Source organism: Eptatretus burgeri, chromosome 9, assembly GCF_056783735.1.
Source record: "Eptatretus burgeri isolate ZD-2024b chromosome 9, Ebu_testis_v1, whole genome shotgun sequence".
Lineage (NCBI taxonomy): Eukaryota > Metazoa > Chordata > Myxini > Myxiniformes > Myxinidae > Eptatretus > Eptatretus burgeri.
This window is the reverse complement of record NC_140969.1, coordinates 43,067,300-43,094,799: the sequence shown is the minus strand read 5'-3', so window position 1 is coordinate 43,094,799 and position 27,500 is coordinate 43,067,300. Positions and strand designations below refer to the sequence as shown.

Here is a 27,500-nt window from a genome sequence, read left to right as displayed (position 1 = left end):
GCATATTTCAGTACACTGGATTATTGACAGGATGTTATAATTTGTCTATGTGATGAGTTACTGCAGTATTTGGTGCATTCTTGGTATTGCTGTTGCTGTGTTGCTGATCTGATTTGTTCTGATCTGATCAAACTGGGAATCAAACCTAAAACCAAAGCTCACAGTCAAACACACTGCAGAAAAGTGACCTTGGCTTACCATCCTATTTTGCAACCCGTTTCTCATAACAGCTGGGATGCATTTATGGCATGGGAGGCGAGAGGGAGGTCATCGGTGAAGAAAGTTCTGCAATGAATTGGGTGGAAAAAAAAAAGCCAACCATTGAATGGCTGAATCATTCTCTGTTAAAGGCAATAATGTTTCATGGTAACCAATATTGAGCACTTTTGTGTTACTTGCCTGGAGCTTTGTGAGGCAGGCAGTGAAAGAGAATATAAGTATTACACTCCCTCAACAGAGAGGTGTGTGCATTTCATCCACTCAAGATTGTCTTGTCACCAGAGACTTGTTTCCAATTTTTCTGGCAGAAGAACCAGAGGTTGTAATGACCTGCTGGCCGAGTAGACTCTCAAGTGAAAATATTTCCCACCTGACCCCTTTCCCCATTTGAAGAATGAAAGATCATGTAGTTCTTGAGCATCTAGAAAATCTAAAAGACAATAATATAACAGCTGGCTTTGTGTTTCTTCCTTTGTTGATTTTAAGCTCAGGATTTATTTCTTTACATTTTATCATTTGGAATTTCAGGAGTTGGTTTTATGCTACTTCATGAACAACCTGCTCTTACAGAATCTGATATTTTAAAATCTACACTGTTCACTTAATCTCAACGAACATGTCACAATGCTGATGATAAATCCCATCAGAATACTGTCATCTCAGCTGACTAAAGGATCCACTTTGCTTTCTGATTCAAACTTTTAACATTAAAAATGTAGGACAAGTTTAAACTTTCAAGTGGAGACCATTAACCCTGGAGTGGTATTTCTTTTTCGTTTTGGGGGAGACTTGGTCATGTGCCTAGGTCATGTCATGTGTGAGGCACCCATGTATATACCACTCCATGGTTGAATTAATGGCTGATTTGGTATGAATTATTTTTTAAACGCACACAACCTATAGTGTACATCGCAATGTAACATAACAAAATGAACAGTATAAAGAGAGGGAAACACACCAACAACAGGTTGAGGGACAAACTTTAGGAAGACTTGGACAAATAAGAAATGTGGGGAAGAATTATTATGGGTTGTGGAAGATGCACAGGATGGACAAGATGGATGTGGAAGCAAACTCTCAGGAAGGAAAAACTGGAAGCTTAGAAAGAGCTGGGCTTGGAAGGGGTGAGAACTCAAATGGTGATGTTTCACGTTTGTTCGGGTTGAAAGACATATTCCAAGTGTTGGACCAGATCCTGATTCTATCAAGGTGTGCAGAGAGGGAAGATGTTGCTGCCTACTTGTCTTGATCATGAAAGGTGATACTGCAGAATGACAGTTGGGATGGGTGGTTTTAAAATGGTTCATGTAAACACACAGAGAGAGAGAGAGAGAGAGAGATAGAGATAGAGATAGAGATAGAGATAGAGATAGAGATAGAGATAGAGATAGAGATAGAGATAGAGATAGAGATAGAGATAGAGATAGAGATAGAGATAGAGATAGAGATAGAGATAGAGATATGGAGTCATGGAGTCATCCCTGTTCGGAGGACAGCACAACACATAGACAAACAATAGGTGTGCAATTATCGGGATGCCCCTTCGCAGTCGTTGTACCCCCCAGCGAAAGTCGGGGACCAAATCTTCCGCATTCGTCCCTGCTGATTGGATTCGTCAGGGCAGCGCAGTCATGGTCAGAGTACCAATCAGCCCTTTTCTTCTTGTCTCTTACCTCTTTCTAACTCTGCCGTAGCCCTGACTTTTAGTGGTGCAGATTAAGTCATTATTCCACAAGAATCTTTCAGTTCATGGTACAAGCTCCAAATTTGGTATACATGTGCTCCAGAACCCATTCTCTCAGAAAAGTACATTACCCACGTTGAAAAACAAAATGGCCGCCATTTTTCACGATGACCGTCTCATAAAATAGGAAAAAGTGTTTTCAGTGCTAAACGTCTATAAATCAGAACATGCTATTGATCCAAATGTTAAATAGATTGTATTTTGACTGGAGAAATATATCTTGGCACTAATATTTGAAAATGGTAACCAGTTTTCAAGATTGCAGCCATTGCATGACTTAAAATCAGTACTTTTGTAGCTGTCTTACAAAATTATCACAGATATTGCTGGGCAACATCTGTGATCATGGATTGAGGTGATGTGGTCAAGCTCTATTACATTATGTGAATAAGAGTGATGTTAAAGCACAACCAGGGCACACTGGTGACATCACTGCTGTGAGACTCAGCATTACTGATCACGTTAGACCCATCCAGATTGGATGAAGGAGGTGGTATTAAGGATACACTGAGGCGAAATAGTGCCAAGTACCACCAAAATTGTCGCAAAATGTTTGACAGCTATAAACTTGAGCGTGCCACTAAAAGAGCAGCTGAAATTCAAAATGATCCAGGAGAAGGGCACTCAAAAATGCGAAGAGCTAGCATGGAAGTGCAACGGTGTTTCCTATGCGAAAAGATACAACCAAAGTCAAAGTTGCGACAAGCCATGACCATGCAGCTAAATGAGAGGCTTAATGAATGTGCTCGCAATCTTAATGATGGCAAGCTTTTGGCTGTCTTGAGCAGTGGAGATGTGGTTGCCCTGGAACTGAAATACCACTACTCTTGCTTAACAGCTCTGTATGATAGAGAGAGGGCACACATTGCAGCCAAGAACAAAGAAAAAGTCCAGTCATCCCAAGAAAAGGAAGTCTTCCCTTTGGTGTTCTCTGAACTTCTTACCTATGTCATTGAGATAAGAAACAGCAGTGATGGGCCTGTTTCGTTTCGACTTGCTAACTTGGTGAGTCTTTACAAGGAAAGACTTGAACAATTTGGAACAGATATACCTGATGTGAACTCTACCAGACTGAAAGAAAAGCTTTTGGCAGAGATACCTGCGTTGGAAACCTACAAGGATGGACGTGATGTTTATCTGACATTCAAGAAGGATGTAGGTCCTGTCATGTCAGAAGCATCAACCTACTCTGATGCCATGATTCTCGCCAAAGCTGCCAAGATATTACGTAGGCACATGCTTGATCACAAATGTAAATATGAGGGCAATCTTCATGAGACTTCAGTATACGATTCATTACCTCCAGCTTTGCTCCAATTTGTCTGCATGATTGAGCATGGAGCAGACATAAAGTCTCAACTGAGGTTTGGAGCAACTACAACTGACCTGGCTATGGCTCAGCTCCTTCAATACAACTGCTTTGCCAAATACAAAGAAGGTGCTGCCACACACAGGCATTCCAGAGACAGAGAAACCCTATTTCCGGTCTACATAGGGATGTCTGTTCATGCTAAGACAAGAAAGAGACACCTAGTAGAAATGCTCCATGACCATGGTCTCAGTATTCCATATGATCGAGTACTCGACATATCAGCTTAGGTGGGAGATGCAGCTGTAGCCAGATATGTAGAGGAAGGTGTGGTTTGTCCTGCCAAACTGAGGAAAGGCCTTTTCAGCACATCTGCGATGGATAACATCGACCATAATCCCTCTTCCACAACGGCGACCACATCATTCCATGGAACCAGCATATCCATCTTTCAACATACAATATCAGGAAATCAAGGAGAAGTACGGGAACCAATTCTAATTAAGAATACCAAAGTAAAGAAAGTCCCAGAAATCCCCGACTCGTATACAAATGTCTATCCTGCGTTCTTCACAACAAAGAACCCTTCTCCTCCCAAAGGCAAAGTTACATATGAATCTCTGCCAAGTCTCCCCCTAACCAATGAATACGAGTGGTTGCAGAAGATTAGCCTCACACAAGAAGTACATGACAATGTTAATATCACTTGGTCAGCCCATCATGTAGAGAAAAAGAGAGGTCTTGCATTTGAAGTGAGTATTACAGCACTTCTGCCCCTCCTTCGTGATGAAGCTCACTCAGTTGCCACTGTAAGGCACTCCATGAACAAAGTCGGGGATACTATTGCACACCTCAACCCAGGACAGGTCCCTGTGATAACTGCAGACCAGCCTATTCATGCACTTATCAAACACGTCCAGTGGCACTGGCCTGACCTGTACGGTGAGGATAAATTTGTTGTCATGTTTGGGGGCCTCCACATAGAGATGGCTGCTTTAAGGTCTCTTGGAACCCTACTTCAAAGCAGTGGGTGGACAGGTGCTCTTGTGAAGTCTGGGTTGGCTTCTTTTGGAATGGCAGAGTCCTTTCTTTCTGCCTCAAGTGTCACAAGAACACGCCATATGCACCAAGTTACAGAGTGTTGCCTCTACATACTCCAAAAGGAAGCATATGAGCATCATTGTGTAGAAGAGAATGAATAAGCTCTGGATTTTGATGACTGGTGTGAGAAATGCAGAAAAGAGAGTCCTCAATGTCAATTCTGGGATCTTGTGTTGTCAATGGAATTGATGACGTTCTCGTTGGTCAGGTCTTTCAGGGAGGCCAACTTCGGTTTGTATTGCGAAGCACTGGCTGCTCTAATCCCCTTGTTCTTTGCAAACAACAATGTGAACTATGCCAGATGGCTTCCCATTCATCTTCGAGACATGGTCACTTTGGAACACACTCACCCTGAGGTCTTTAATGAATTTCAACTGGGAAATTTTATGGTACACAAGACTAACAGGGAGTTTTCTGGCTTGGCCATTGGCCAAGCGCATGAACAGGCCAATGCAGTAGTGAAAGGTGATGGTGGTGCTATTCGGCTTACTGAGGATCCAGCTGCACTGAGTTGGTGGATGGTGTCTGGACCAGAAGTTAGCATGCTAATATCACAGTATGAGTTGGCGTCACTGGCCAAAGTGGCAAATGAAGATATCACGCACCATGAGAAAACCAGCCTATTTCAGAAATCCTTCTCTGACAAGATCCAGAAATTGTTTGGTGAAATGAAGGATCTGGGCAATCCTTTTCAGGAAGAATCAAAAGACCTGCTCACATTGGACTCAAAAACCATCGTGCATCCCAGTACTGCTGCACTTCTAAGGACTCACCTTGAGAAAGGTAAAGTTGCCTTCTGAGAATTTTTCAATGGTCTGGGTGACAGAGCTTCCTTCTATAAGCCCATCAAAAAGAACAAAGCAGACTTCTTTTGCCAAGAGGCAGCTGCAACTTCTGGCGACATGAAGCAGCAGGTACTCAAAGATGATTGCCGTCTGTTCTCGCAACTCTTTATATCCTGCCAAGCACGAGAGTGTGACCTGCTTGAGTTTTTCCAACATGAAAACCAGTCTTTCCCTGCGTTGCTGAGTGACAATGGGAAACTCCACACTGGTCAGAAGTCGCAACTTGCAAAAATTCTGGAAGCTACATTTACTCCTCCCGAAACTAGACCAGGATGTGATGCTGTTATCATTGATGGGTCCTCTCTTGTGTCTTCATTGCCGCCAAAGACATCAAAGACCTTTGAGGAATATGCTGTCCTCTATGTGGTTCCAAAGATTCAGATGTATCTTCGAATTTCGCGAGGACAGACATAGTTTTTGATGTTTATTGGACTTCCAGCCTGAAGGCTGAAACAAGATCAAAGAGAGGCAAAGGGGATCGACGCCGGGTGGTGGAGAAAACCAAGCTGGTTTTCTCCAATGCAAACCTGATCCATGGCTTTCTGCCACAAGGCTGGGGCCGAAGCAATCCCAAAACAGTCGGGTATATCGAGAGAGTCCTTGACACGTGTTGATTGTCAAAAGCTCGCTACTCCGGGATCCATCGGCAGGTGAAAATATGCATCACGCAGGTCTAGCTTCGTGACGTATTGACTCCCCGCCAATCGCGCATATATTTCATCGATTGACGGCAGTGGATATTGCTTCACGCTGAGTCCCGGGTAAACCGTGGATTTGAAGTCCCCGCACAATCGGACGTCTCCATTCCGTTTCAGCACCGTGACAACCGGGGTGGCCCAATCTGAGTACGACACCCGTTCGATCACTCCACAGGCCTCCAGCCTATCCAGTTCACCCTTGACCTTGTCCCGCAGGGCATACGGCACCGGACGTGGTTTACAAAAACGAGGAACCACCCCCTCCTTCAGGAAGAGTTTTGCCTCCATGTCCTTGAGTTTCCCAAGGTCGGCGCAAAACAAACCTTGATGTCTTTGAAGAATCTCCTCCAACTGATCCTCCCACCGGCTCGGCACGGGCTGCACAAGGTGAACTGCGGCCCAGTCTAGCCTGATGCGGGCCAGCCAATCTCGGCCGAGGAGAGACGGTCCCCTCCCCCGCACGACGTACACCCGAAGCGTGGCGACCTGGCCTTGGTACCGCACAGACACGTCTGCCATCCCGACTGGCGTTATCTTCTCGCGGGTGTACGTGAACAGCGTGATGTTGGACCTGATAAGCTTCAGGCCGTTGAGTCTATGCGCGGTCTGTTCGCCGATGATCGACACAGCCTCTCCCGTATCGACCTGGAACATGATCGGCGTTTTGTTCACTTCGACTTCCACCGTCATCGGGCGCGCCGCCGCCGGGCCAATTGAAAACAGGCCCATCAACGGCCGCCGGTTCCGCCCCGGGTCGCCTCGCACATCGCCGTCCATGACCCTAACGGTGGCCGGCGCCCCACGGCACACACAATTCAGATGACCCACCTTGTGACAATTCAAACACACGGTGCCTTTATACGGGCACGCACGGCGCAGGTGTCGACCTCCGCATCCCAAACACGTCCGCGGGGCCAATTCGCCACACGTGCAGCCGCGCAGCGACGTCCGACCCGCACCGAAGGTTGAGCGTGCGTCCCGGGGTGCCCGCGACGCCGCGCGGCCGGTGATGGCTCGAACATCCCCGCGAGTCTGCTCGACCACTGTAGCTGTGCTGACCGCCGAGTCAAATGTAATGGCTTCACCCTTCAGCCGTAGAACCGCCGAAACCATCTTCGCATCTTGTAAACCAGCGATAAAACGATCTCTGAGCCGCGCTGGACGCTCCCCCGCCGTGAACTTGCAGGCCACGGAAGAATGCTTAATCCGCGCCACGAAATCAGCGACGCGTTCCTCTGCCCCTTTCGAGAGGCGATCAAACTGGTATCGAGCGAGCTGTAATGACTTCTCCGGCGCCATGTGTTCTTTCATCTTCTCCACAATGTCCTGAAACGACAGCCCGTCATCACGGGGCTAGTCCAGCGCCACCAAATCACTCACTAGTCGATAATGCTCCGCCGAAAGCGAAGCGAGCAAGATCGACTTCTGTTTGCTCTCGTCGACCACATCATTCGCGTGGAAATAGCATCCCAATTGCTCCGAAAACAATTCGAAGTCGTCTCCGACGAAAACGGGCACATGTCCGTTTTCAATCATCCTCGTCAACCAACTAGAGTGTACGAGGTGCAGTGGAACACGAGAAGCAAGCGTGCCAGCATCAACTCCGCTTTATTGTGCGACCGGAAGTACATTCCTGCCACCCGTAGCGGACGAGGCATGATATACGAAAACCCAATCACGTGATACAGCACACCACCTAACTGGAAAAGTTTCCTGAGAGACAACACCAATAAGACAGAGCTCTTTGGGTTCCTTGCTGATAAGATAGTGACCATGTGTCCTGACAATGTCATTGTTGTGACCAAAGGAGATCAGGCTATTTCCAAAAGATCCATCAGTCTTGATGGCTTAAGTCCTTGCAACCACGAGGAAGCCGACTCCAGAATCTTCACTCATGCTCTTCATGCAGCCAAGCAACAGATGACGTCTGTGTTGATTAAAGCATGTGACACAGATGTTCTCGTTGTTGCAGTCAGTGTTTTTGCTACCCTCCAAGACGCAGGCATGGAAATGCTGTGGGTTGAATTTGGCCAGGGTCAGTTCATTAAGTGGTTGCCAATTCATGACATGGTGGTGAATCTTGGCCCAGACAAATCCAGTGGCATGCTGTTCTTTCACGCCTTCACTGGCTGTGATATTCTGTCTGCTTTTCGCGGAAAAGGCAAAAAAAACTGCATGGCAGGCATGGGAGGTTTACCCTCAAATGACTCCAGTCTTCAAGAAGTTAAGTCGGTACCCACCAGTCGTGGAAAATGCAGACTACAACGTCCTTGAGAAGTTTGTCATCACCATGTATGACAAGAACAGCACTCTGGACAAAGTTGATGATACAAGACTGGACTTGTTCGCTCGGAAGCAAAGGTCTTATGATGCCATTCCACCGACAAGCGCAGCTCTCATACAGCATGTCAAACGGTCTGCCAACCAAGCAGGCTGCATATGGGGCCAGGCAACAGTGTGCAAAATGCAAACTGAAAGCCCTGCTAACTGGGGGTGGCAGAAAAATGGTGAGGTCTGGCAAGTCTTTTGGACGACCCTTCCACCCATTGCCCAGAGTTGTCAGCAGTTAACAAAATGTGGCTGCATGACGGAATGCCGAGGGTGATGTAAGTGGTATCGCTTCAGTCTCAAGTGTACACAGTTGTGTGCATGCAAATATGAGGACTAAATGATTGACTAATCCACCACGTGAATCAAAAGATGATAATTTCCTGCTGTATATGCTATATTATTCTTCATTTTTATCTTTTTGCAAAATGTAGCGCTAAAAGAGCCTGTCATCATTTAATTCCGGCCACATCATCTTAGTTTTCAATAATTACGATTTTGTCAGTGCAGAAATGGATTTTTCTAACTCAAAAACATATATTTCGATGCATAGAACGTTAAAATAGCATTATTCCATCAAAATTTAGCTCAAACACAGATTCAAACCACTTCAAATGGTGGCCATCTTGAAAAATAGCGGCCATTTTGTTTTTCAACGTGGGTAACGTACTTTTCTGAGAGAATAGGTCCTGGAGCACATGTATACCAAATATGGTGCTTGTACCACCAAGTGAAAGATTATTTCAGAAATCTGCTGCACTATTTGTGAAGGATGGGGTACACCATCCTTGATGTGGGGGATCTCTGGGTCACTCCTGGGATTTTGATCGGCTGTCTCTGTGCTTCAGGCTTGTTTGAGAGAACTGTCTAGGACTATACAACAATGCCAACAACAAAAACAACAACGATAGGTGGTTGTAGAGGGGAAAGCATAGCCAAAGGGACTCCTGGGGGTTGGGAGGGGGGAAGGTAATAGACAAACAGTGGGAAATGGAGTTCTTGACATAAACTGCATCTTCGCCTCCAGAACAGGATTCAGGCCTGTCTCTCAGGAAAAGACATTACCCGGGGAGAGACACAGATAAATTGAGTACATTCTCTGTGATGAAGGATTGTGTTAGGTAGATAATGTCATGTTCACGAGTGTCAGTTTGGATTTTGGGATCTGTCAAATTGCAGAGAAGACCTTGGATGTTGGAGTTCCACATAGTTATGGATGGGGGGGGGGTGGAGGTGCTGTTGGCAGGGAGTGGGAAAGAGGATAGGGGGTGGAGGGGGGGTAAGCTTGAGGATGTCGAATGGAGGGGGTGGGATGCTGGAGAAGCAGGAGTAGAGTGGGACGTTGCATAAGCAGAGAGGAGGTGGTCACTGGGTAAGCAGAGAGGGGGTGGGACACGGGAAGCAGAGAGCAGGCAGAGTGTAATGGAAGCAAGGAGGCTGTGTGGGTGACAAGGAAGCAAAGAGGTGGCAGTTTGTGAATGATGCTGGGGAAGCAAAAAGGGGTCAAGACGCAGGGGAAGACGAGTGGGGCTGGGATTTCAAACAAAGCAATGAGAGGTCGAGTATGGAGGATTCAAAGCAGAGGAGGGCATGGAGTGGAGGGACACTGATCAGGGTTTCATTGGGGGAGCAAAGAGGGGGTGTAGGGGATCCCGGATGCAAAGATAATGTGGGGGAGGATACCAATATCAGGAAGTTTGCCAATGTAGTCCCACCCACAATACAAAAAAGGTTGGATTTAAGAATTACAAAAGCAGAGGTATGAAGACAGACATCAGGATTTGGATGGTGATGATTCTTAAAGGCTTGGAAGAGAGCAATATATGAGCACAATGGTGGATGAGAAACATGTTTCTGACTGATCCAGGGATGGAGCAAAAGGGAAGGGGAGAAGGGAAAACAAGAAAAATTTTATAGCCAAAAGAAAAAATGTCTCGTGTTTTTTTTGGTATACACTACCGGTCAAAAGTTTGAGAACACCCTTTATTTTTCAAGTTTTTACTGAAATTTAAGCACTTTAATATTCCAATGTACTCTGAAATTAAAGCATAGAACAAATAACCAATAACAAATAAAAAAGAAATAATGGAATCGTTTTGCTGAACAAAATTTAATCTAAATTTTTGTCTCATCAAAGTAACCACCTTTTGCTGATATAACAGCCGAACATACTCGTGGCATTCTTTCGACAATGGAGATCAAATATTGTTTGGAAAGTTCTTCCCAACACTGTTGTAGAAGTTCCCACAAATGTGTTGCACTTGTAGGTTGCTTTGCTTTAGCCTTCTGTCCAGTTCATCCCAAACCAGCTCGATGGGGTTTAAGTCTGGAGACTGTGATGCTCATTCCATGATTTGAAGCCGACCGTCTTATTTTCTTCTAAGGTAGTTCTGACATAGCCTGGAGGTATGTTTTGGGTCGTTATGTTGCTGTAGGATGAACCCCTGACCAACTAGGCATAGACCAGAGGGTATTGCATGGCGCTGCAAAATGCTGTGGTCGCCCTTTTGGTTCAGAGTGCCAGTCACTCTGTGCAAGTCGCCGACTCTGTATCCAGCAAAAGAGCCCCAGATCATCATGCTTCCTCCTCCATGTTTGACAGTTGGTGTCACACACTGAGGAACCATCCTTTCGCCTATTTGACGGCATATAAAACCCTGCATGATGAACCCAAGATTTCAAATTTTGATTCATCTGTCCATTAGACCTTCTTCCAGTTTTCAGTAGTCCATTGGTGGTGCTTCATGACCCAGGCAAGCCTCTTTTTCTTATTTTGCCATCTTAGGAATGGCTTTCTTACTGCCACTCGACCTGTTAAACCTGCAGCTCGAAGTCTTCTCTTCACAGTTGAAACAGACTTTTTTTACTTTGACCAGTGTTAAGCTGTGGTTGAAGCTGCCGTCCTGTGAGCTGCCTATCACGCAAGCTGTTGACTCTCAGAAACTTGTCTTCTGATTGTGTTGCGGCTTTGGGTCTGCCAGACCTCTCCCTGTCAGAGTTTCCTCCAGTTTCCAAGTGCCATTGGAGTGTGTAGGAAACTGTACTTATTGACACCTTGGCTTACTTTGCAATTTCTCTGAAGGAAAGACCTATACTTTTAAGGGTTTTCATGGTCTGTCTGTCTTCCTTTGTTAATTGTCTTTTTATCGCCATTATGACAACAATATACTACTTCCTGCAGTGCAATATTGTCCAAATAATGCTTCAGAGGGTTAGCAACATAGTCTGTTCCAACACTGCTTTTATACAGACAGAGTTTGTAACGAATCAACAAAAGTTGGGACACCTGTAGGAATTGTTTTGCATCAACTTTCAAGGCTTAATTTACTTCCATTGCTTCAGAACAGCTGCAGTTGCTAACCCATTAATTGTTCCCTGAAAAGGGCCTTTTTAACAACTCTGAAATTTACATTTTTACCTTCGCAAACTTCGTTTTGACGAAGGTATTGTATTGACCCCTGTGTATTTATTTATTGGTAAATATGTGTGTGGACAACATTGCGCAAAAACTGCTGGACCGATTTGCATGAAATTTTCAGAGATGATGTGCAGTTACTCAAGGATGCCAGGCGAAGCTTTTGGGAGCAATCAGATTAAAGGTCAAGGTCACGGTCATGAAAAGGTCAGAATCGTTTTTTCGTCATAACGCGGTCAATTTTTATCCGAACGAGATAAAACCAACACCAAAATGTTCATTACTCAATTCTACATTCTAGGCTATGCCACATGAAAGTGTGGCGTAATTACATTCGGTAGCGGTTGGGGGTCAAAGGTCAAGGGGGTCACCACAAAGCATTTTTCATTGGGCAGCATCGTGGACAACATTACGCAAAAACCACTTAGCAGATTGTCATGAAATTTTGTGGACTTGTTTGACATCATGAGAGGACAAATCGATTAGATTTTGGGAGCGATCGGATCAAAGGTCAAGGTCAAGGTCACAAAAAGGTCAAAATCGTTTTTTGCGATTAAAGTGTCAATTTTGTTCCGATTTACATCAAATTAAGTCCAAAATGTTCAGTATTCAAATCCCGATCCACTGATATAGCATATGGTATAGTGCTTGCAACCCTAGTTAGTCTGTGGAAGTCAGAGGTCAAGGGGGTCACCAAAATGGAGTTTTTGATTGGGAAGCGTTGTGGACAACATTACACAAAAACCACTTTGCAGATTGTCATGAAATTTTGTGGATGTGTTTGGCATCACGAGAGGACAAATCGATTATATTTTGGGAGCGATTGGATCAAAGGTCAAGGTCAAGGTCACAAAAAGGTCAAAATCGTTTTTTGCGATTAAAGTGTCAATTTTGTTCCAATTTACATCAAATTAAGTCCAAAATGTTCAGTATTCAAATCCCGATCCACTGATATAGCATATGGTATAGTGTTTGCAACCCTAGTTAGTCTGTGGAAGTCAGAGGTCAAGGGGGTCACCAAAATGGAGTTTTTGATTGGGAAGCGTTGTGGACAACATTACACAAACACCACTTCACAGATTGTCATGAAATTTTGTGGATGTGTTTGTCATCACGAGCGGACAAATCGATTAGATTTTGGGAGCGATCGGATCAAAGGTTAAGGTCAAGGTCACAAAAAGGTCAAAATCGTTTTTTCGCGATTAAATTGTCAATTTTGTTTTGATTTACAGCAAATTAACTCCAAAATGTTCAAAATTAAATTCCCCATCCTCTAATATGACACATGGTATAGTACTTTTGTCACCCAAGGCAGTGGTTGGGGGTCAAAGGTCAAGGGGGTCACACAAATTCACATTTATATCGGAAAGCGTTGTGGACAACTTAATGCAAAAAAACAAAACGCAGAGAGGCTTTAATTGTTTTGGATTTGTTTGGCATCATGAAAGGACAAATCCATTAGATTTTGGGAGCGATCGGATCAAAGGTCAAGGTCACAAAAAGGTCAACATTGTTTTTTTCATGATGAAAACGGTTAATATGTTTCCGATTGACATCAAATTAACTCCAAATTGTTCAGTGTTCAATTCCCCATCTTCTGAAATGACACAAGGTATAGTACTATTGTCACCCTCGATAGCGGTTGTGGGTCAAAGGTCATGGGGGTCACGAAATGCATATTTGTATTGAGATGCGTTGTGGACAACTTAATACAAAGGTAATAACTAGAATATATCTCTGTCTCTAAACTGTGTGTCTGTTGATGCAACAAGGGCCATAAGGGCCCTACCAAACCTAGTTACTAAGTAAAATACAACAAATTTTCATTAAGGAGACTTGGTATAGTTTGATATGCACATAGCTTCGCTCATGGTTAAGTAAAAGGAGTTTTACTTTCCTGTTTAATTAGACGCCAATTAAAATGATGTTTTTGTCCTCGCTCGGATTTGAAAACATGATCTACTTGATCCAGGTCGTGTCTGCGTGGTCAGTGACATTCGACCGAATCCGACCCTACATGCTACAGAGTTCGGCACTCGGGACAACGAATCACCTAAAATTGTCATAATCGTAATAGTTCTAATAACAAAATCCTTTCACAAAATCCGGATCATGGACTTTAAATTTGCGAAATTCCTGAGCAGATTTAGTGGAATTTTAGTTCCTCATTTCACTCTCATGCCATGTTCAAACTCATGGCTGCGGCGAAGGTATGCGCTCTACGAGTGCCCGTTCTAGTTTTTCAGTTTTTGGTAACCTAAACTTTATTTTTTAACCTCTGGCAGTTTACCACTTAGCTTTGTACCATTTCAGGTTATTCACTGGATTTGAACTGCTTAAATTTCAGTAAAAACTGGAAAAATGGGGGTGTTCTCAAACTTTTGACCGGGAGTGGACATAGTCGAGGCTCATGGAAGACCTTGCACACTGAACAGATCTGGATGTAACAGACAAAAACAGGATGCAAAACATGCATGAATGGGGTGGACAAGATGGGTACACAAGGAAATACCAAGGAGGGAAAACTGGAAAATTAGAAGAAAGAGGATTTCGGTGAAATTAATGAGGAAAGAAAATATCATGGTTTTGGATTGGGGATGATCTGAGATGGTGGTGAACAGCTGTCTTGGAGACATGGAGGGAAGAATGATATTTAAGAGGATGTGGAAGTTGATTCCACATGTGGGAAGAAAGAGGAGCAAATTAATGGAGGTGGGTGGTGATCATGGATTTTCGTAGTTTCACCAGAATGGGATTGATGGTACACCATGTGAGCCCTGAAGAAATCTGGGGGTGGGGGACGAAGCATGGAAAGAGCAGAGGTGCAAGACCAGAAAGGAGGCTGTAAAAGACAGAGATACCATTGATCTGTCTATGATCGCGAACTGATAGGCCCAGAGACACAACTTCATCATGGGAAATTCCAATCTTAAAGGCCTTGGTTTCCACAGCATCAAACTGAGCAATATGTGAGGCAGGGGAGCCAGCCCAGAGGAGGAGGGGGGGCATTACTTGCTCCAACCTGTGGATGAAGGCCTTGTCGGTGGATAGGAGTTCAGGTGTGCCAAGGAAAGACTTTGTACAACGGTGGAAACTCAGTCGGAAGCTCGCTTTGGAGGCCAACCTCTGAAATGTAGTTTGCCCAAGAAAGATCATGGCTGATCGTGAGGACTTTGAATAACTGAACCTCCTCAAGAGGATTGTTGAGAAAGTCGATAGGAGCGTTTGCCAGACTTGTTTCAACCAAACATTTTCTTATTTTAAGAAAATATTTTCTTTCCAAGAAATTATTTTTGGCAGTGTATACCATTATATAAATTTACAAGAGATAATTGGGGGCAGTCTTCACACCATTACACTACAAATACTTAATTGCTGTCATTGATTTCGTTTCAGCTACAAAATAACTCTCATTGATATTGCGCTTCCTTCTTTTTTTATCTGAGTACAATGCTGCTTGATCACTTCCGTAATCAAAACTGCAGCAGTCACATCCAATTTTTGTTTTCACTGTATCTCTGCTTTGATCTACTTCACAATGGCCTGATACTTGTTTGTAGAACATACCTGGTTGGATGGTTAATCACCTCTCAAAACATTAAATCATGTTCATTCCATTTCATTAAACTTTCCTGATCATGACAGTTACTTCAGCAAATATCCTGGTCCTGCAGTATGTTTGGTGGTTCAGTGGTGTGTGTAGTGGCTCCCAAAGAAATAGGGGACAAGGATATAGACTACCGAGTCATTGTTATGGCCACAACACATGCAGGTAGTGTTGATTACCAGTGATAGATGTTGAGCGTGGTTGTGGAATTTAATGTCTGATTTGATTTGTCACTATTTTGATTGGCTTGTACTGAAGACCTTGCAACTTCGATAAAATAGCGTATTTATTTCAGTCTTTTCTGAGATGCAAGTTATATTACATTTTCACTTGCCATAATAGGTCATTTTTAATCTCTAAAAATTATAAGTTGGAATAACTTGATGAGCAGATTCATGGTGGGATTGGTATAGTCTCGTGGCACTGCCTTCACTGGTATGGCTTTGATTCCCATGGCTGCACAGCAGAAATTTCTGCACCTTGAGATAGAGTGGTTGACCTGTACAAGATTGGTTCTTTGCCGAGTCATACCTCCACCACCACAAACAATTGCTTAATAGGAGTGTAAGTGCATGGGGCAATCGGACTGTCATGAAATTTGAGGCAAGGTCCCCCTCTTCCCTACCCACCAATATAGCCTCCTCCTGCGTTACTTGTTCAGTATCCTGAATGTCCACACCAGTGTTTCTGGCTGAAGGTATAGTGGCAAATTGAAAATATAAATATTGACATTGGTCCATTGTATCGACACACATCGTGGGGTTAGGGAGTGATCTTTCCACACATTTCGTTGCAGCAACATCTTCCATCTTCCCCCACCTTGTAAATGGAAAGATTTCCGACTTGCAGAAAATGTTTGAATTGACAATTTTATACACCTTTGTGAAATTATTTTTATTTCTTCAGGTCTTTGATTCCTTTCCTCTAAACTTTATATTGCTCTGAATTTACAAACTATCATATTGTTGGAAACATTGATGGGGTTTCACGGCAACAATGGTCGGCTGTTAATGAAGGATCTCTACTTTTTTGTGGAAGGGCCTTATCCTTCCACAACATATCTGTAGACGAGACAGTCAACTCTATGATCCTTTCAAACGAAAATGTGCTTTGAGATTCACCACGTCCTGCTGGCATGACACCAAATGACATTTTTGGTTAATTCTGACTTCACTGCAGTTTCCAGCCAGAATATACAACGAGGTTGTGAGCACTCTGTAAATGAGATGATGTGTTTTGTTTTAATAAGTGCATTACATGAAAAGGTTGTATCATTCATTTCAGTACTTCAGCCAAGCATAAGTGGCTGAATAAGCATTTATTTTGCATTAATAGATAGATTTGTTTGCTCTGAAGTCTACCGTTTGCTCTCATTTACCACAAAATGGCTAACTATAGCAACTTTTCGTACTCTTGGACAATATAAAATAAATTGGCTTTGATTATCCAATCCACTCAAAGAGAAAGCACATGCTGGTGGGCTTGTGTGGAAGGTTAGGAAGATGGTTGGCACCAGTGTGACCACTCCTTGGCTTTTTTCACAAGATCTTGGCTATTCGTTGTTCACCTTGGCGTCTTGGTTTTCTATAGGTTTTCTTGGCGTATAGGTTTTCTATTATCATCGCTTTTCCAAAACCTTGTGAATTCTTGGCTTTTTCATTGGCTCACCTTGGCATTTCTGAAAATGAGGAGTGGTCACACTGGTTGGCACATCCATGGTCGACTCTGCATTGATGATATTTGTCTTATGTATTTCCTATTATGTTTTTGTGTTTGCTGTGAATCCAAAGGAACCTGTGGGAGGTAAATTGGAAGTTCTTGTAAAATTCATGGGGTTTTTACTTGACGAAATCTACGATTTTGTCAAGTATGTTGGTTTGTTTTGTTTGTTTGTTTGTGTGTACGTCTCGCTCTACAGGTCACATTTCGAGTCGGAATGTCATGGAACTTCACAAATGGACTTATTGGCCACCAGAATGGAACCCTATAACTTTTGGCATGTCAAGGTCAAAGGTCAAGGTCAGGAAAAATTCCTGAAAATCGTGAAAATCCGTATCTTTTAGCATGGGTCGATTTTCAAAAATTAATGTCTCTGCCAAGTATTAACGGATTCCTTTCAAATTTGAAACACGGACGTAGGAGGGGAGTATCTTTGACTGGATTAAAAATTGGTCACATCCGTTATGGATTACGGAGGTGACAGGTATTTTAATTTAATTTTTTTGTTTGTTTACCCTAAAAACTATGTTTAACCCCAAAAATACCTATTATCGCTCAATATTCTCGATGGTACGCGATCTTGTTAAATTTCGTCAAGTCCTGGCCCTATGGGCCATTTTTATTTTGGTTTTTACTCCATAATAAATTGTGGTATTTTGTATTGCTTTTACAATGACATTTTATGAAGCTGTGAATACATGGCAACCATTGCTTCTGTGAACCATTTTTAATTGACAAAACTAAACGAATTCATACAGAGGGAGCATATCATTCCAAAAAGAAAACAAAACTACAAAGAGCAATGAGAGATTAAAGACCCTCACCCAGAACTGTTTTGTGTGGTGTCTGTCTGCTGCATGGTGTGTTCCGCATTTAATAATAGACATAATTTCTGCATAATTAATACTTTCCAATACGTATTTAGTACATAAATAATAGACGTACTGACATTTCAAAAGTACGTAATTAATAGATGTGCTCATATTTTAATAGTACGTAATTATTATACATTCTCACATTTGCAAAGTATGTAATTAATAGACGTGCTCACATTTCAATAGTATATAATTTATAGACGTGCTCACATTTCAATAGAAGGTAATTAGTAGATGTGCTCACATTTCAAGAGCATATAATTAATAGACGTGCTCACATTTCAATAGTATATAATTAAGAGACGCGCTCACATTTCAATAGTATATAATTAATAGACGTGCTCACATTTCAATAGTATAAAATTAATAGACGTGCTCACATTTCAATAGTATATAATTAATAGACGTGCTCACCTTTCAATAGTAGGTAATTAGTAGATGTGCTCACATTTCAAGAGCATATAATTAATAGACGTGCTCACATTTCAATAGTATATAATTAAGAGACGCGCTCACATTTCAATAGTATATAATTAATAGACGTGCTCACATTTCAATAGTATAAAATTTATAGACGTGCTCACATTTCAATAGTATATAATTAATAGACGTGCTCACCTTTCAATAGTACGAAATTAATAGACGTGTTCATATTTCAATAATACGTAATTAATAGACGTACTCACATTTCAATAGTATGTAATTAGTAGATGTGCTGACATTTCAATAGTACGTAATTGATAGACCCACCCACATTTCAATAGTATGTAACGAGTCGATACGTTCTGTGCAGACAGACAAACAGACAAACGTACCTACATGTAATGCAGTACTCTCTCCTCTGGCGAACATAAGAAGTTAGGAGGAGCATGAGAGCAGCAATACTTATCGCATGGCCAAAAAGATATTCCTCACTTGCGTTTACCAATTAAACAGTAATGTACAGGTGTAGATAAGTGATAATCGTGGCCCTGAATTCGTGTATGAGGTGGAGGAAGTGTGTAAAATCCAACAACACAGCCTTGCATCAGGTGCACATCCTCCTTCCCCTTTCCTGCTGGGAGCAAACATGAATTAGTCGACACAGATCCATAAAGCAAAAATGGAACTGCAAATTTCTCTCGGATAGATAGCCAATTTCAATCTACGTGGAGAGTTTGCAGAGCTCAAGATGACTCGGAGGTGAAAACAGCCTGAAAGCCATTTGCTTCAAGTTGGAATGTGAGAATGAAACATTTCCCTGAGGATCGTAAATTACTCAATGGAAAGCTCGTCTCTTCATTTCACTGGCTATGATATATATATATATATATATATATATATATATATATATATATATATATATATATATATATATATATATATATATATATATATATACATTTGTGGGAACTGTGGGTGTCATAGCCACTTGCCAATAACTTTTTGCAATGATACAGATGGACCAATGAGCTATTGCTGGGATGATCTGATGAATGTGACTTATGACGTGGGTTTCGTCATCAATTGCATCATCCTGAATGAAACTACTCGGTGGTTGAAACATCCGTCATACCTCACCCCGATGGATGGATGTATTGGGCGCCCAGTTGAATGTCCATCCAAGTGTCGGTACACACATTGCTGAATCACCCTGCTTGTAAAACACCAGGATGACTATTTATAACTGGGTCAAGATTCAAACCCAGGTAAGATAGCTTCGAGGTGATTGTGCATACCTCTCCAGTCTAGGCCTTCCTGCCAGCCCTACAAAATGCAGTGAACAGCCATTATACATTTAAAAAAAAAAATAAAGTTGTACAGTCGTCAGTAGGAGAATGATTATAATCACAGTGTTGAATTTGCAATTTTATCATATTTTCTTTGGAAATCACCGAAAGGATCACTGATGTACCTGCATCTGACCAAAAACCAATTGAGTTGCATCTTGCATAAATGGCAGATAAACACAATGTTGTGCGTGTGCATCACAGCAAGAACTGGAGGGGGAGCACTCGGGAGAGTGCAAAACCTCCGCTGCCAATACTGCTGGGTCACTAAAGTGAACCTGATATCCTATTCATTGTAGGTCACAACGAACGGATCAGACTCTACTGAACCATGATTGAATAAACTAAACTAGATCGACGCGCATGTTGAAATGCCAAAAAAATAAAATCGAAATCTTTTTGAAAAAAAGTTGTAAATTTTTTTTTTCTCTAACAAATGTTTTTTGGGGTTGGAAATCACTTAAAACATGTAGGAATGCAAAAAAAATTCAAATATTTTTCAAATAAAGTCGAAATTTTTTTGAAAAAAAGTTGCAAAATTTTCTAAGTTTTTTTTATTTATTTATTTATTTTTTTTGGACCAAGTCCAAAATCTAATGGCATGATCCTTGGACCATACCTCATCCTCCCACCAAGTTTCATCGAAATCCGTCCAGGAGTTTTTCCGTAATACTGTTCACAAACAAACAAACAGAAAGGGGTGAAAACAGTAACCTTCGATCTTCGATGGCGGAGGTTAATAAGAATGGTAAGTGGCAAAATGGTTACAATAAATCCAAGCAGCCAGATCCAGGAATAAAATGTTGGCAAAAGTCTCAAAGTCGATGTGCTGTTCCAATTTGTGTGCTATCACATTACATCATTAGAAATGATCTCATTTGAGGCTCATTGTGAGTCTGATTTATCATGGATCTTCTGAGCCATTCCGAATATTAAAGTGAGGATATTATAAAGAAGAGATTGAATGCAAAAACAAATGTTGTTTGAGCACTTGTGACAACATTTGACCAACAATCAGACATTCCATCTGTGACATCCTCCTCTTTACATCTGCGCTTGTCATACAGAGGCTGTTGTGCTGAGCTACGACGGAAGCATGTACGTGAAGGTGGTGATGCCTACAGTGATGCACACGGAAGCTGAAGACCTGAGCCTACGATTCAAGTCACAGCGAGCGTACGGCCTCATCCTTGCCACCACTTCACGATCTTCCGCCGACACTTTGCGCCTGGAACTGGATGCCAGCAGGGTTCGACTCACCGTTAACCTAGGTAAGGTTGACGTCACCCATCACCATTTGTTTTCATACCTTGCTCCCTTCTTTCTTGTCTTACATATCTAAAGCTGCATTTGACTTGACAACTCTGTTTCCATCATTGCACACTTTCAAAATGACTGATTCTTCAACTCTACTTTTCACTCTTTCATTTCTCGCTGCCTCTTTTCGTAGCACTTCTCTTGCTAATCACTGTTGACTTTAATTCTTCAAAATTATCGCTTTTTTTTGAATAGCTACTCTATGCGGAGACAATCGGCAAAATACAAATCAGACACTGACTGCTAATTTCGAGTTTAGCCCAAAGTCGAAATCCCTGCAAATTCTGGATGTCTTTGTGATTACCAAGAGGCTTAAATCATCAGTAAACTAATTTCAGATTTACTAATAAAATAAAATATAATAAAAGCAACCCAATAACTTGCTTTAAAGAATTGATGTGCATCATAGCTGTTAAATTAAAAATAGATGACCTGTTGGGAAACATGGAACACAATCGCCTTCCCCCCTCCCAAACATCACGCACCATTCTCCTTCCAAACACCACACACATTTACATTCCCATTGTTCCTTTTGTTGAACATTTTTCTTTTGAAATTTCCTGCTATGCAGTCGGTCTAAAAAAACGGTCGAGTAAGGACTTTCAGGAGACCGAACGTGTAACCAAGACCGAGGAGGTGCGACACGAGGGCAGAGACATCTTGCCCCACCTTCCTCTCATTCAATCACTTCAAATTGTCATCATTTAAACACACCGGTTCAAGACCCACCAGAGAACCTAACATATCTGAATTGGCTCTGAAGGATACGCTTGCGTTTCGATATTCTCTGGCTGGAACATGACAGCCGGGTAAAGTGTTGTAAACTATGTAATGCAATGGTGCATCAGAAGATGCTTGCATCAATGCACGATGCAAACATTTTTCTGTCCAATTGCATATCTTGTATCAAATGCTCGAAGCGAGAGATCTGCAAAACAGTCCCAGCAGGATGTATGTTTTCCGGTTAGAGTGCCCGTGTTACCTTCTCAGGTTTGAAATAGCTCATCCCTGCCATTTTCCTTCCCATGCCTCAACCTGAATGTGTTAATAAGGGCATAAAATTTGCATTGAGAGTTTGGAACATCGTGGCGTGATGATGACAGATGCCCTGAAATTTGTCCTGAAACATGAATCCTTCCATTTTGCTTTTCTACACACACACACACACACACACACACACACACACACACACACACACACACACACACACACACACACACACACACACACACACACACACACACACACACACACACACACACACACACACACACACACACACACACACACACACATACACACATACACACATACACACATACACACATACACACATACACACATACACACATACACACATACACACATACACACATACACACATACACACATACACACACCACAGGAAAATGCTGCAAGTGTATTGTAGAAACGTAAAATCTAAAAATCAGCAGCATATTTCAATTTTTTTACAAAAACAAACAAAAGATTAGCATGCAGCGGCACTGTCACTGCGTGCTCGCCACGAGCTTGTACGCTACATTACACTTAATAGACCGTTTCGTTGCTGTTGATCCAAAATTACACACAGATTCCAATTACCTCAGCTCCATCAGAAGCACTACCCGATTTTCCAGCACCACTTTTAGGGTGATTGCATTACCCATAGCACGCTTGCAACCACACTGTGTGCGGCATGTGGACCTGGAGCTCCTCGCTGTGCATCTGGTGCGTGTCCGTGTCTTGCGCTACACACATGCATCATTGTGTCGTACGTCATGAGAAGAGAATGGTTGAATGTCGCAAACATTTCTTTGAATCAGTGTGAAATAGTTATGTATTATATTATATTGAACAGATACATTATCATCGTGCAGATGAATCAAACCTTGGAGGATAGCCCAGTTGGTAGCATGCACAAAAAAGGAATATCTAGGCCAAAGTTTTATTCGTAATATGAATTCAGATCTCAAGCCAATCTACTATCTTTGGCTTTGATTTCACGAAAATATTGTTGGCTTTATTTATTTCACTAACAAAAAAATGGCTTTAAACTTAATCCTCATCCTCTTGATTGGATAGAAAATTGGGAGGACTTTTGCCTCTTGGAATAGTAATGGTACTTGATAAAAGGCTTCACAAAATTGCTTTACGCAACATAACTAATGAGAAAATAAATGCCCAGACTGAATTATATTCCAAGTCATAGGGGTTACCAAAATGGCAGGAAAAACAATAAAGCATCCCAAGTGAAAATATCCCACATCCAATTTAAGCAGGATTGTTAAGTCTGTTCAATCTTAACGCTTCCCACCATTTGGCAATGCCTCAGTGTGCCTATGGCTCCGACATGTTGTGAGCAGCACGTATGCTCCACGTGTGGCTTATTAAACTAATTCAAGTCACTACTGTGTGCAAGACATTCGTCTATTGAGGAGTTTAGCTGTCGAACACTGCAAATTATAAACCCTAGCATACTGAGATCTGTGTTGGCCTGCTGTGCGCGTAGGCAACTTGCCCACTCTTTGGAGTGTAAACCAGGCCGCGCTTGGGTGGTCCTTCATGAGAAAACGACGACGTCATGCAGCACAGCGCCCGCTGCAGGCGAGAATATCAAAAAATCACACCATATGTGCATTGTATGAAATTTCAATGACAAATAATGTACCATAACTAAAATCCTGCAATAATAGATGAAATAGCTCCCCGTCTGTCAGATGGCACATTAAACCAGGATCCCGTCTGGCAGCGTTTGCTTACTGCCAGACGTTAATGATCGTACGGTGTTTTTCACAAGTCGGCCATTGTGAGCCAGCATCCTGGTCAAATTCCAGATTCTTGCCTTAAAATACAGAGTAGACTGCATTTGCAGCATAGCCGTGCTCCAAAACGATGCAACCAACATCCAAGTGCTGCGTAACAATGAATGAATGAAATTGGAATTGCTGCACAACCATTTGATTGATCTGCTTTTGCTTCGTTGCAGATCACATAGGAGATCCTGGTAATACTGCTGTTGAGTATTCTGGCAATAATGAGGCTATAAATTTATATTCACTAAATTCAGGCCGTTAATTATGGAAATTATTTAAATTTAAGTTGTTCCAATTAATTCCTCAGCCGGCTGATTGAAGAGAGATGTGCTTGAGAACTGAGATGCAGGATCATTCATTTCTTCTCGAGAATGTGTAAAGTGCTGTGTTTAAGCATGGTGCCAATGCCTGAAGTCACAGCCATGGTTTAATCCATCCCTTTGAAAGTTCCATTCATCTAATGTATCCTGTAGAACAAATACCTTGGAACCTGCGATATTCACATCGCAAGGGGGCATGTCTGCTTCCTGTGGAATGGTCCGTCATAAGGGAGGAAACAAGTTTTTTTTTTTATTGCATAAGTTACTCTATGACAAGTCATCACACATGTCAAGCGTGGATAGACCTCTCACATGTAGTAACATAATTATTGAAGTACAAGCCTGGTGTTGGCTTAACGGTTAAGTTGGCTAGCTTAAGATCTCCGGGTCTTGAGTTTGAGCCCATGGTGTGCCGTTGAAATAACACGAGGTGGGATGACTCGGCCTGTCATCCTTCCGCGGTCAGCAAACTGAGTAACAGCTTACTGGTAATGGGCACTGCATCAGCGGCATATCCATGCTTCCAAAAGATGATGCAACCGGCAGCCATATAATAGGCTGCATACAAAACAACAACATTAATGAAATGGTTTGGATGTGAAGTTTGCTTTGTTATCGTCAGTGTCATATTCTGTATTTGTCTCACTGTTGCACAGATTTCCATCACTGAATTCAACGTGTGTGTGTGTGTGTGTGTGTGTGTGTGTGTGTGTGTGTGTGTGTGTGTGTGTGTGTGTGTGTGTGTGTGTGTGTGTGTGTGACGCATGTGTTGTGCACGCACCCCCTGCATGCGCTCATCATTGTGCATTCTCATCCTATATTTTCTAGTACGCAGGCAAATATAAAGCAACACTGCCAGTGTGTCTTCCTTTGCACATTTTCCACAGATCATTAAGCTGGGAAAATCGCACCAAACCCCACTATTTCAAGTAATGCTAACCTATTACTGTAATTGGAATTTCTAAGTGCCGACTACCGCATGTATGATTAACCCCTGTATTTTCTCCAGCTAAGTTACTCTTTCCAATACAAAGGAAAACATCCTTCATATTTTGTCGCCGCCTCTTGCGTGGACATTTTCCCGATAACCTATGTCATCCCGAAACTGAAATGCTTTTTGAATTTAGTTTTCTGCATTTAGGGCAAAATGTTATTTTAGGACCAAATAGCTACTCTGTAAAGTACAGCAAACGCATTACAAATATATGTTTCTGCTCGTTTTTTTTTCCAAAGTATTATTTTCCTGAACATCTGTCTTCCACTTCCTGCTCATCTTTGCACGCCTCTCACTATGCACCCCTTCAATGGCACAGCCTGCGACATATGTGTGAGCCCTGGCATGCTCCGTCGAGGGGCATGGAGGAAGGAGTTAAGAATTGCATTCATAGTAAGTGAGAAAATCGTGAAGCAAGATTTTGGGCAAGGAAATTATCTCATCCACAATGCTGTTAACAAAGGAATCATGGTTATTCCAGCTGGCCTCTTGTCGACTAGAAGGTGCTTGCACTGTCACATACACCACCACAGACTATAGAACACACACCTCTTCATGCAAAGCAAAGCCATTTTGATGCCAGTCGATTAACAAAACATCACAGATGTTGCTTCTTAGTAAACTATCTCCTGTAATACAACACCATATGCATATTGTTTAATATTATTTCACTTCACATAACGTACTGCACTTTAATGTAACAGGTGACATCATATGACATTATTCTGAAATAATGTTAAAAGTAGAATAAATAAATACATTATCATTACATTCAGACCCGCTTGAATATTATGCGACCTTGAAATACCCAAGTTACAAGAAAATGTTGGAAATTAGAAAATCACTAACTTGTCTTTGGCCTCTCAAATATCTTTTCTGTGGCAACGCGGGAAAAAAATTGGTCGGCCTCGGGGTTTAATCATGAAGGAGCATCGACATCAGCCGTTCTTCTCCAAGACTTCAGAAAAATTGTGATGTATTTCCAAAGATATGAAAGCCCAAGAACTCTTCAAGTCTGTGTTTATAACTTTAATTGAGTGTTGCATATAGTCATACATTTATGTCTGCTCCATGGTCCAGCTGTTGCATCCTGATGTACATTTGTGCATTGTAAAAGAATTGAATAATGTATGCATTATTATTATGGATGCAACAAATATAGAAGGCCCACATTAGATGCACAATGCATATCTGGAAGAGTTGGTTATGCCAGGAATGGTTGATTTAATGCACAACCATCAGGCAAGATGTTTTTCCCTTCATCCTTGTTTTCTGTTCCGTAATCACAAGACCCAATGTTTTTAAAATGCTCGGAAAGACATGATGTTATACTGTTAGTTCATAAAATAAATCATAGAGATTGTAAAATATCAAAATATAAATGGAATACGAGCCATCATAAATGTACTTGTCAGTTCGTATTGGTGGAGAAGTTAAACGTGTCATTTTATAAAATGAAAGCCGATAAGAGTATGATAATTAATCGCCATGGAAATTTACCAGCAGCTGAGATATTGAACTTAAGACCTTCATCAGAGCAAAAATAAACAAAACTAGAAAGCATCTGAAAATGTAAAGCTCGTCTGCTTTGTATTCACACTTTGGTAAATGCGACAAAAACAGCTAAAAATGGAAGGGCACTTGGTAGAGCGCATACCTCCACCCGGATCCGGATTCAGACCTTCACCAAAATCGAATCAATGCGTCCTTGTCACACACACACACAACCGGTCCACCAGTTTCATTTGAATCTGTCCACAAATTTTTGAGATATCATGCTACATATCGTTTATGGCCCTATATCTCTCAATGGTGAAGAATCACTTAAAATTCTCACATCCAGGATACACAGCCGGATCTTCACCAAAATCTAATATATTCGACCATGTCACACACCCAACCAGCCCACCAAATTTCATCCGAATCCTTCCACAACTTTTTGAGATATCCTGCACACAAACAAACAAACAAAAAACACATGATAGGTGACATGGGTGGTCGCTATATAATTGCATACTAGTCATACAGTTTTTGATGGATCGGGCTGAAAATTTTTGACAAAGAGGTTGATTATAGTGCGCATAAAATCGTGGAAGCCGATTTTTGATTTTCAAAAAATATATATAAAAATATTTTTCGGATTTTTTTCAAAAAATTCAGTCCCGTTGCTAGGCAACGGTGGCGTCCTGAGCAACGATGCTCAAAAGCATACAACTAGATCCTGGTATGAACCTACCAGTCAAGTTTCATCAAAATCGATTGACTCTGGCCTCCAGAGCTGTCCATTACATACATACAGACGGAAAACCTGAGAATAACGGTAGTCTAGCGACCTCCTAAAAAACGATGTCATGCAGAGCAGGAGACCTGTGAAATCCCAAAAACAAATTTGACCGAAAAAAAAAAATTTCTCGTTGAATCCAAGGA

General features: G+C 42.0%; 1 protein-coding gene across 13 annotated transcripts in view; it reads left to right on the top strand.

Annotated features, from left to right (window-relative positions):
- The window catches only part of LOC147020022 (neurexin-1-like), a 1,432,118-nt gene that overhangs the window by 809,581 nt on the left and 595,037 nt on the right, over window positions 1-27,500 (top strand). For all 13 annotated transcript variants that reach the window (XM_085894958.1, XM_085894955.1, XM_085894959.1 and 10 more), the window contains one exon: window positions 20,697-20,900. In XM_085894958.1, coding sequence (XP_085751084.1) covers window positions 20,697-20,900 — 204 coding nt within the window. The remainder of the gene's footprint in view (window positions 1-20,696; window positions 20,901-27,500) is intronic.